The sequence below is a fragment of the Staurois parvus genome, unplaced genomic scaffold (genome assembly GCF_062004578.1).
Source record: "Staurois parvus isolate SC_StPar_1 unplaced genomic scaffold, SC_StPar_1.0 ptg000081l, whole genome shotgun sequence".
In the NCBI taxonomy this organism is placed as follows: domain Eukaryota; kingdom Metazoa; phylum Chordata; class Amphibia; order Anura; family Ranidae; genus Staurois; species Staurois parvus.
Window position 1 is genome coordinate 8394218 of NW_028317877.1, and position 11837 is coordinate 8406054.

An 11837-nucleotide genomic window follows, 5' to 3' on the forward strand; every position below is an offset into this window, starting at 1 on the left:
TCAAATTTGGGGACCCGCTACCCAAGGGTGCCAATCCTTAAGGGGGAATGGGGGAGCAGTCCTTAAAGCGGAACTTCCCCTTTTGGATGGAGCTCCGCTTTAAGATGATTTCCTATGGGATATGTTTACACATGTGCTTTTTCACATGGCTTGTTTTTTGGGAAAAGGTCAGAGCCTTTTTGGAAATCCAAAAGTGTCATGTTTTTGTCAAAATACTTAAATGGAAACACTGCAGACAAGAACGTATGTCATGTTGTCTTCGTTTTGCCGTTTTAGATCTGAATAGCAACAAAAATGAAAACAGTAAGGCACAAAAAATACATAAGAAACAAAAAACAGCGCAAAACCCAATGCAGAGACGGCTACAACACAACCTGTGTTGCCTTAGGCACTTGAGTGCACACATGGCCCCAGGTGATTTTAACAGGTGTTTTTGGGGTCAAAGCATGTGTGTTTGCATTTGTGGAAAGTGTATTTTTGAATCAATTTTTGGTGTTGTTTTGTACGTATACTTTGGCAAACTGCACATCTGCATTCAACTTTGTGGTGAAAATTAACCAAATAATGTCCCAGCCAAAATGACATGCATTTTGCATGTGTGGCCAGAACACACACAAAAATGCTGTTACAAAATAATCCAAAATACAGGCTCAAACAAGACAAACATGCACATCCAAATTTCAAACAACCTTTTACAAAACATATCTAATGACCAAAAAGCACCAACAAAGTGGATTACAAAATACACCACAATGAGAATTCTAATGTCCAAACAAGCGTAAATTGCCCTTTTGTGCCCATGGAGTGTTGTGTTTTCTTTCAATTATCATTTAGGTGCGTGCCTAGCATATTTGTTAAATGCCAAAATGTGCAGCAAAATGCATGTTTGCTAACAACACTTGGGGTGCCATTAACAATGAATGGCACACAAGAGCACAATGCGTATTCAAAGACCATTTGAGCACACTTTAGAAGTGCTGCAACAATTGTGCAATTCTGCCAACAATTATGCAATTCTACCAACAATTATGCATTGCTCAGGTGAGAATGCATTGAAAATGACAATACAATACAATTATACTGTATGTACGTATGTATGTGTATACACACACACATGTAGATATAGTTCATGTTTTAGCTTGCCTTTTGGGACAATTATCCCCTGCTTTGTGTCTGATATTTGGTATGTTTGATTACACAAACCTCTCACATTTAAATTCTTGACCTTTTCTTGTCACCCACAGGTTTTGCTGTTACGCAAGTATGACGGTGGCTGTTCGAATTTTGCCAAGCAGACCATCGTGCGCCAGATCAAGCATCGGCTGTGGCAGAGATTCCACCACCGCTCCACTGTGCTGCAAATCCAGCACAGTTGGAGCGATGTGAAGCGGCGCAACCCGCAGTTTTTGAAAAAGGTTGCCCGCCGAATCTCTGGTAAGTCAAGTTATTAAAAAGTCTACTTTCAGTTTTGTATTGTGAAAAATGTTTTGCTACATTCATTCTGAATTTGTTTGGCAATAATGTTGTCTTTGTTGACTTGTTCTAGCCACAGCTGATGGGCGCCAGGCGGTGGTCTGCTTGGCAAAAAAACCTCACAGGAGGACAGCCACCGTCCACTTCTTCCAACCACAGGCGGGGCATCCCCTGCGGAGACTCCGCATTGTGGAAGGTAAGCACAAGCTCTAGAAGCTTGGACCTCATGACTTTGCCATTGTTGCCATCTCCACACTGATCTCCACTGACTGTCAATTGTACATTAATGCCACACACATTGCTTGTAAATGACATGATAACTGTGACGGAAGCGTAGGCAGGACAGAACACACGGAGGATGCTAAACACACCAAGCGTTATTGTTATATGGAAAGCACTCAATCAGGGTAGGAATTTAGCATCCGGGCACCCAAAATGGGGGAGGAGAGGGGAGTAGCTCCAAACAATTGTAATTCAGCCCATGATAGGGCAATTTGTGTAGCGATGGCCCAAGCATATATTAATCCAAGCAGGCAGCTCCTGCAAAAGTAATAGGGAGGTTCAATGGGGCAATCCAGGCAAAAAATGTATGCGAGTTCCACGGGACAGTACAGGCAGGGAAAATCGGGGGATCCAGGGGGGTAGTTCAGACAGGAGGATTGGGGCATTCACGGTTTAGGCAGGAGTATCCTCGGGCACACAGCAGGTAGCAGGCAGGAGTACCCTTGCACACAGCGGATAGCAAGCACCTCTAGCCCCCCAGGTATCAGCAGAGTACTCAGCGGGTTCTTGGAGGTGGGGAGGTCTGGCCTCAGCTCAGACTTCCCAACAGCTGCTCATGGCGACATACCAGGGACCAACAGTGGACTGGGTCCTGCTCCGGTCTTCTTAAGCCAGAGCAGGACGCTTCCCGGTTGTCCTGGCAATGGCCGGCCCAGCGTCAGGTCGCCAGGGCAACAAGGCACGCCCCGCTCACTGGGGCCGCGCTCAGGGAGCATGGCCTTTGTCTCTGGCGGCCGCAGAGTGTGGGAAGCCTCGTGGCTGCGCTGTGCCCACCGGGGGGCATGCAGGGACACCCCGGCGGCCTGTGCCATTCGGGCCAAGCGGGGTAGCTGACTCCTTGGCAACTTTGCTGAGGAGAGGTGCTACCCGCACCACAGTGGGTGTTTCCTCCCCTCCTGAACAGCTTTTGATGTAGGCTTGTGCAGGACCCTAGGAATCTGCAAGGGGAAGAGAGGGGGGATGATGAAAGGAGAGCAAGGGGGGAGGAAGGGACAGCAGGCTGGAGGGGGACTGTGACAAGAACCTTTTGTTAATCACTAATAGAGCTGTGTTTGGTGTCATTTGATCCCCAATGGCTGTTTGTTTGTGATACAGGATTTATGCCTAAAAATATTATGGCTTAGATGTTCACAAACATATCCCATCAAAATCGCAGTCATAACATTTTGTTTATCCATTTGACAGAATTGGACTTCTTTTGACCCATTAAATTACAATATTTGTATGTTATGTATGCTGTTTGAAAGTTGCAGAGTATACAAATTATGGAATATTTTGGACTAAAATGCAACTCCATGGTGTACAGCCAATCTCATTTGGTGAGGCCCCATAAAATGACAGAACATGAGAAATATTCTACAATGCATAGTACGTTATTATTAACACATTAACACATAAATACAGTATTATAGAGAGGGGACATCTGGGGGGATTTCTGGTTCATTTTGGGGATGGGGGAATTTCAGAATCTTGGCTTGTCCTTACATTGGGAATCATTCTAACGGAAATGTTTAACATTGTCTTGACTTGCTTACATTACTGCCATGTGGCCTTTTTGGTGATCTGGTATATATGGTCTACAGCCAATCATATTGACCAGGGTGCTGTGATTGGTCCAAATACCATGTGATAAGTGTGGTCCAATCCTATTAGGACATCCAAGAGTTCCTAATATCTAAATTGACATTGTGATCATGTCATTGCATAGCAAATGCATGATCAACAAGATTAACAAATCATCCTCCTACCATGACTTGCTATCTGCTGTAGTGCGGTGGACAAAGTTGTGGAAAATGATGCAGTCTGCCCCAGTGGATGTACATCCAAAGTCAAAACACAACAAATTAGGGACACGAACACAATTGTGCCTGTATGTGTGGCCTGACACCAGGAAATGGACAGTTGTCATTCAGCCCTGTGGCCTTAGCTTTGGCACACAGGTTTGTGAGAAATGACTAAACTTCTGCCATGTTTTTCGGTTAGTAATGTTACAATTCTGTGTTATTCTTTTTGTAGAACAAGACAGTGAAGAGGAGGGCCAATGTAAGTGCCTTGAATGTGATTGGCTGTTCTCTGTGTGCATTATGTAACTTTGATGTGTGCAATGTGTTTGTTGTGTTCTATCTTGTTGTTTATGTAGCACCAGCTATGTTGGAAGAGGGGGATGAGGAGGAGGAGGGCACATCCTCTCAGGCTCACTGTAAGTGCATTGAATGTGCTTGTCTGTTCTCTGTGTTCCTTGTTGTCCTTGGCTCTCTCAAAGGGGTTGTTGTTGTTCTTCTTCTTCTTTCTTGTTTGTGTAGTACCAGCAAGGTTGCCCACAGTGGAGGAGGAGGAGGCGGCGGTGGCACCACCACCACCACCATCACCACCACCACCATCACCACCACCACCCCTGTCTCCGCGGTCGCCTGTGCTGCCGGAGACTCCCTCACCTCCAGTTCACTGTAAGTGTCTTGGATGTGCTTGCCTATTCTGTCTGTGCATCATGTAACTTTGATGTCTGCAATGTGTTCTGTTCTATCTTGTTGTTTATGTAGCACCACCAGCCATGTCAGAAGAGGGAGAGGAGGGGGATCCCTCTTCTGAGGCACACTGTGAGTTCATTGAATGTGCTTGTCTGTTCTCTGTGTTCCTTGTTGTCCTTGGCTCTCTCAAAGGGGTTATTGTTGTCCTTTCTTGTTTGTGTAGTTCAAGCAAGGTTTTCTCCGGAGGAGGAGGAGGAGGCCCACCAGCCACCTCCAGAATTTAGTCCACAGCAGGAGGCCCCCTCACCTCCAGCTCACTGTAAGTGCCTTGGATGTGCTTGCCTGTTCTCTGTGTGCATTATGTCAATTTGATGTTTGCAATGTGTTGGTTTTGTTCTTTCTTGTTGTTTGTGTAGCTCCAGCCATATTGGAAGAGGGTGAGCTGGAGGAAGAGCAGAGGGAGGAGTGGTCACCCCCTCAGGTCCACTGTAAGTACCTTCAATGTGTTTGGTGATTTACCTTCTGTACAATCATGCTGACCATAGCTGTAGGCTAATTTGACTGCTTAATATTGGCCAGACTGTAGTTTCTTATCTAAGTCTGCCTTATTTTTGTTTCCACTACTGCAACTTACCTAGGTGGTTGAAGCATTGGTCCAATACTTCATCTGTCCCCCCTAGGTTGTAAGGGTGGTAACTCCGCTGTGATGGAGCGTAGGCAGGACCAAACACACAGAGCAGATGATAATCACACAATGCTTTCTTGAATTAGGACAGTCACTCAATTTGGGTATGAAGTTAGCGTCCAAGTTCTCGTGGCAGGGGAAGAGCAGGGATGGCTCCTCAAAATATTGTAATTTGGCCCCAAGAAGGGCAAACTTAGAGTCTCTGTTAAATTGTAATCCAGGCAGGGAAGGGAAAGGAGGGAGAGTTCACAGCCCTTCCATACAGGGGGGAAAACAGGGGCAGAAACACTCACAGTTTCGGCAGGGGTTTTCCTGGCTCACAGCGGCCTACAACAGGGGGTGACACTTAGCACACAGGAGAGGGTCCACTTCTACAGCACACTGCAACACGTGGCCTCACAGTATTAGGCAGTGTAGCAGCGGGTACTCCTCCTGAGCCCCGAGTATTAGCAGAGTGTTCAGCGGCTAATAATCCTGGTATCCCTAGAGTATTATGCAGAGTGGCTGCGGGGGTCTCGCCTCAGCGCAGACCTCCCAGCAGCTTCGCAGCAGACAAAACACACTGGAGAATCCTGCGTCGGCTCCCTGTTGTCCTGGCAACGTCCAGCCCAGCGCTGTGTTGCCCAGGCAATGAGGCAATGAGGCACACCCTCTTGACACGGGCCTTGCTCTCTTTGTCTCCAGCGGGTGCAGGTGCGGGAAGCCTCGCACCCGTGCTAGAGCCGCCGGGGGGGCGCGCAGCGACAGGACGGCAGCCCTGCTCCGGAACCCACTGGTGGGAGGCTATCCCTCTCCTGGCTGTATGGCCAGGAGAGGTGTGACTCCCGCTACAGGGGGTCACCTTCCTCCCATGGGGCTTTGCAGGATGGGAGGAAGTGACAAGCAGCGGGGGGGAGAGGTGACACCTCTCATCCTGTGCAGCCCAACTTCAAAGGCTGCTACAGGATGAGAAGGGGGTGGGTGAGGGGACACAGGCACCAGGAGGGGGTGGGGGTTTCTGGGAGTTCAGGCACACTGTGCCATCTGCAATCACATGTTTGCTGTCAGCTCAACCCCCCAGCACTTACTGTGCTGTGGAGGGGGAGGCACTGGCAGGCTAAACTCTTTGTTATTCGTGGCTAGGCTGATCCAGTTGCTGCTCCGGAGTCTGCAGTATATCATGACTTGAAAGTCAGGATCTTGATCCAGTCTGGCCATGCTGTGTGACTTCAGTGAATAGAATGCAGCTGTCCCCTGAAAATGTGTCGCAGGAGTGCCAAATGAACTACACTTCTGTAATCCACAGGAGAGGTACAGTCCAAAAATCTTGGGCTGGATTTCCCTTTTAATCTATGTATGTCAGGCTTAGAGTGTAACTAAACCCCGAAGCCTGCATTCACTCTATCTGGTCTACGCAGACCCTGCATTGACTATATCTGCTCTCCCTGTACCCAGAATTCACTCTGTCTGGTCTCCCGCAATAAAACAGAACATGGCAGTGCAAGTATTTAAGGCCATAAAAAAAGCTAAATGCCTTTTATCATCAGCAGTTAGAGCAGTCTTGTGACTTCAGCAGAGCTCTGTTAAACTTTGAGTATTTGTCTGTCTGCTCTAGGATGGTGTGAATCTTCTGGCCCTCTATGTGAACAGTGCTGATTGGCCCTGTGCTGATCACATGCACCCTCCCCAAACAAACACCCAAAAAGTATAGCAATGCACAGCAAACTGAGCATGTGCATGTGATTACGGATTCAGTCTGTATCAGTTGGTCATTTCAACAAGAGGAGGGGCAGAGAAGACAGGATCAAACAGCCTTCTTACACAAGACAGAGTATTAACCCCTTAGTTTACACAGCGAGTATAACAAGGATGATTTACTGCATATTTACACTGCTTGGACTGTTGTGGGTATAGTAAGACTTTAAGTAATATTGCTTGCTTTCTTATCACACATGGTCAAGCAGTTTTGAGAATACAGCTTCCAATGTGGATTCTAGTGTAGTGGCCAGGCAGTTATTAGCTCAATATGTGTAGGCCTGTACACATCCATACCTTTCGGAGACCAAGTTCTGCTCTCTAGCACAGCATGGGATGATAATTGGCAGCAGGTCAGTATTTTTAGAGCCTGAGGAGGATGCCAAGCAGTGGGGCTTTCATGCTGCGAATGCATGAAGCCAAGAAACTTTGGCCTTTTGACCAAATTTACAATGACCATCCAACACAGGATATGTGCCCCCAAAATCCACTAGCAGAGGGGTGGGAGAGCCTATCTCTGAGGAGCTTCTCGGCTATTAGTGTTTGGGAAGTGTTCTGAGTTGTGTGTCTTTGAATATCCAAGGGTTAAGGCCTTTCCCTTGTGTCAACCTTTGAAAAGGTTGCAGCTAAGGGCACAGTGGCTGTTAACACCACAACCCCTTACAATATCCGACATAAAGATTGGACTTTGTACATTTTCATGAGTGCACCCTCTTCTATTTGTACAATCATGAGCCAGAATTTCACGTTCGACTTTCTTGGACATCCATGGCTCCCTAGGGTCATACACTATCGAAACTTAGCTGGAGTTAGTCTGCACCTTGTACTTCAAGTCTGAGAGAATGTAAGGCTTGGTTTTAACAGTGTGTGTGTTTGTAGTAAACTCTTAAGTTTACAAAGCCTCGAATTATACTGACATGTGGAGCTCTTTTGCTTGTGTTTTTTTCAAGTCACCTTGCACTCAGAAAGGGAGTGGCTGCACTTCAGAGCCCACAGGAGGCAATGGATGGAGGAGGAGGAGGAAGAGGTGGAGTCGTTGGAGGAGGGCCAACTCCCCTCCAGTTCCCCTGAGCCCCAGGACCCAGGTATGTCCCATTTGTGTGAATGTGATCAACTTTACAATATTTGCTTTTACACAGTGTCTATGTGTGGGGGTGTCACATGAGATGTGTTGGGTAAAGGGTGGTAAGCCTGGCACCAGACTTATTTTTTCTAGTGATTCCCAATCTGCTCCAAGCTACAAATGCCACCTTGCAGTGTGCATGTGTTAACACTTGAGGGGGCATTTGTGTTTTGGCATAGGGGAGGAGAATATTGTATGGACTAAGCCCTTTTACAGCTAGACTGTCAAAGACTTAGACCTTGTGACGTCTTCCTGTGAAGCTTCAGGTCTGCTGCCGACCTGTGACCTTTGCTTTGGGATGATGTAAGTCACTCTATTGTAGACCCCAGAAAGGAAAGTGAGAATGGCTGCAAGGGCTGACCAATGAGTGTTTCCACTATTACTGTAGTGTAAGTGTAGCTAAGCTGATGTGTGTGAGCCAATTCCTCTTGTCAAGAGCAAGCCTCTCCAACATTGGAATGCTGGCACCACACCACTGGCAAGGGAGACCTTTGGGTTACGTCCTAAGGTGATCTGAAACATCGTCAATGGACAGCCAAAGAGTATGTTAGCATTGTAGGATATGAGCAGCTTGCTGGAGTGTAGGTGCCAACAAGTGGCCAAATGAATTTGGCCTTAAGCTCTTCTGGCCATCTAGTTTAGTAACCCAAACCGAAAGAGGACTTTGCTATGTTGGGTAGGGCTAGGGCTTACTACCTGGGGCCTGTACTATGTGACTGTTTAACATCCATGTGTTTGTCAAATGTCAGGACTCGCAACTTTTTCTTGTGTCTTTTTTTTGTTACTCTTCATGTAGTTGTACTTCCCAATGCCCCACCTGCTATGGGGGAGCTACAGCCCCCACTGGATGCAGAGGCTGACATCCCAGAAGGTCAGTTTCTGAACTGTTTACACATATGCACATGTAACGTATGTAGAAGGCTTCAGCTCCCCCTTGTCTAAACTGTTTGGCCTCGTCCTGTGTATAGGATGCCCCCCACAAAGAAATAAAACATTCACACTAAACAACACATCAGGCAGATAGGGGCTTAATATTCACACTTAGACCTGACAGCTGAGTTGTTCTACATAGGCATACATTAAAGTGTTTTTCTAATTAAGAAAGGGCAATAAACAAAGAATATGACACAATAGTCAAGCACTAACCTGACACTCCAGTGATCCAAAACCTGCTTCCCAAGTAACTAGTGTTTGTTCCACTCTGGTCTCTCCACTATCTTAAAGAATCACTCCTAATAGATGCAGCTGACACATCCAGCTTCCTGGGAGAAGGACTGCCTCCCTTCAAGGACACACCTGGTTAATCACACTGCCAGCTCTTTAGGAATCTCTGGACCTGTGTGGAGGGAGTTGGGCCACTAGGCTCCAATAGGCTCACAGAATTTGCTCAGCTCTGTGCTCTGGCTGAGGTGCATGTGTGTAGGGCCCCACCCCTCCCCTCTCTGCAGCTAATAGAAATCTAGGATAGATGTCTTTGGGAACTCTGTGGAGGAGATAGGTGTGGCAAAGTCATCTGTTGCCCTTACTGATGAGATTGCCCTTTTTGCTGTTGCCCACAGATATATTTGTAGTCAGTGAGCAAACACTCTAATCTAGGCCTAAGGATTCCAAACTCCCTCCCTGGCCCATGAAATCCTCCCAGGCAAGAGATGTAAGCTCTGTGTTCCAATGATAAGTTGAAAACAGCATAGAGTGCTTTCAGGATAATTGACAAAGTTAGACAAGTATTGCATGCTGTTGTTTGTGTGGAAGCAAGTGTCTCCTTTTTTAATTGCAGCAAATGCATTTATTCTGACTTTTTCTACAGTGTTCAACCACCCAGCCATAAGAAGCCTCATGGGCTGGGTGTGTGAGCGCATTGGGACGCTGGAGCAGGCATTGGAGGTGGGGCCAGCCGAGAACCAGCCAGACATTGTGGCCTATTTTCGTCAGTTTTAATGTTTTTAAATGTTTTTATGAATAAATGTTATTTATATTTGACAGTGGACTGTGCTGTGGCCTTCTTTAGCCTTTGCAGGTAGGCAATCATTTTCATTGCAGTTGGAGCTGATCTGCATGTCCCTAAAGCATTGCAGTACACGGCTAGCTCCAGCTGCAGTGGCCAATCTTGCTTACCTTGAACAAAGTCTGGCAAGTCCAGCTTTAGAATTGCATGTTTCAAAGAGGTAAACCAGCTTCTTCAATCCTAAACTCGGATATATAAAGATTGCAGTTGACTGCTTGCTGTCTGCAGCTACTCCCAATCTTAGTTTGCTGCCGTTTGTGAAATGCCGCAAGAGTTTACACAGAATACTCCATTCATGTTACATTGTTTACATTTGGAGTAGCTCTTCAGTCCATCCAGGGACTTCAAGGTAGCTTGGTGGAGTGTAGTTGTGAAGACTGGCAAAAGGGGAGGTGCAACCAAGTAGATAATGTGTGGGTGGATCCTGTGGGCAACTCTGTCAAGATGTTACTCCTCACCTCATTTGTAATTGGGATTGGCATTACACAGAAGCCACATGACTTGAAAGCTGCTCTGGGAAGGACTATCAGTTATGGATGAGACCACTTGCATGCAATGTCCCGCAGCAAAGAAAAGGGACAAATTGACTTTCTGCTCAACACACACCACTTGGATCCAATTTGTTGCTAATTCACATATCATTGTTTTGTCAACAGAAAGTGGGAAGGGAATGAAGTGAGGAACAAGTGTCAACTGGGCACATAAATTCCATAGGCACACACATCTAGAATCAGGCAGCGTAAGATCCTATGCTCCCAAACCAATTCCGAGGCTAGATGTAACACGGTGTGTAAAGCAAACTTAGTCTGGGTCTAGTAAGTCAAGCAGAATGATAGTCCAAACAACAAAAGTCCTTTGCTTATTCTCACAACTTTTAGGTGTCTCTAGCTTTCCTTGGCAGGCTTAATGTTTGTAAGTCGTGGCCTGGTTTTGCACATGGTGGCCTGGCTATTGACACACTTCTTCTATAGTGTGTGTCAATGTAGTAGCCCAGGGAACGTATTTGGACAGCAGTGTCAGTCTCTGGGGGAGGCAAGTGTTTGATGCAGGAGTCTTCTTTAAAATCAGCATCCCATAAAGAGCAAAGCTAGACAACAATTTGCAAGCAAGCTGCAATATTTTTTGCCCCATTTTTGTGAAAGTTAGTCTTGCCCACAGAGTCCACTGAGCATCCTTGGCTCAATTTGGTCAGCCAAATTGAGAGCAGACAATGCCCAACTGCTACATGTGGCAGAGAACTTGTTTGATGTGGAACATCTAGAACTCTTTGACACACCACCAGGTCAAAACAGCAGAAAGGCCAAAGAGTATAACCACCAATTCCTTGGGAAGTGTCAAATTTGAATGTTATTTAGTATGTGCTGTTTTTTGGAGTGTTAACTGTAGCAATTGTGCCCACAGAGAGGCACGTGCTCATCCATTTTGCTCCAAACCCCTCCATATTGTCTCTCTCTCCAAAATCCGATTCCTCTGATATCCCCACCCCCCTCTCTCTCTCTGTTGAGTGACGTGGTCTGGATGATGACAGAGATCACAGGCAGCAAACTCATTCCAAGGAATCGTAAAACAGACTTACATTTTCCAAATCCAGTTTTACATATAATTTTATGTCTCTAGGAAATAATTACACAAACATGGAGCACATATTGGGATGGCTCACTTTAAGACAAGTCGCCTGGTATATTACACACCCTAGCTGTCATATACAGGAGAGCAGAAAATGATATCTCCTTAAGCATCCAAGCAGGTATCTCATATGTAGCCGTTTAGCAGAAGATTGTGCGTATTAATCTACTCGTGGATAGAATGTTCTATGTATCCTGGCTAAGTTATGAACCATAATATAATCAATGAGTGATTTTTGGTCATGGATTGGGTCTCCACCTGACACCCACACAAATGAGGCAATTGGCTCTCTGCTTCAGGGAGACACCCTGCTGAGTTCCTAGATAAAGGCTGTGATGCTTGACGTTAAGCCAAGTTGACTTGAGAGAAAAATGGTAGAATCGCCCTTTTAACATAGGAACGAACTTTGGGAAATAAGCCCCTTTTGGCAGTGAAACATGA

At 46.2% G+C, this 11837-nt stretch overlaps 1 protein-coding gene across 1 annotated transcript in view; it reads left to right on the forward strand.

The window, feature by feature from the left end:
• Positions 1 to 9745, forward strand: part of LOC149468678 (uncharacterized) — a 38387-nt gene extending 28642 nt beyond the window's left edge. The window contains exons 2-12 of the mRNA XM_089669821.1: positions 1245 to 1434; positions 1547 to 1669; positions 3772 to 3798; positions 3896 to 3955; positions 4059 to 4202; positions 4296 to 4352; positions 4447 to 4542; positions 4640 to 4711; positions 7593 to 7727; positions 8562 to 8636; positions 9573 to 9745. Of these exons, the coding sequence (XP_089525947.1) occupies positions 1245 to 1434; positions 1547 to 1669; positions 3772 to 3798; positions 3896 to 3955; positions 4059 to 4202; positions 4296 to 4352; positions 4447 to 4542; positions 4640 to 4711; positions 7593 to 7727; positions 8562 to 8636; positions 9573 to 9703 (1110 nt within the window). The 3' untranslated portion in view covers positions 9704 to 9745. The remainder of the gene's footprint in view (positions 1 to 1244; positions 1435 to 1546; positions 1670 to 3771; positions 3799 to 3895; positions 3956 to 4058; positions 4203 to 4295; positions 4353 to 4446; positions 4543 to 4639; positions 4712 to 7592; positions 7728 to 8561; positions 8637 to 9572) is intronic.
• Positions 9746 to 11837: the final 2092 nt, after the last annotated feature.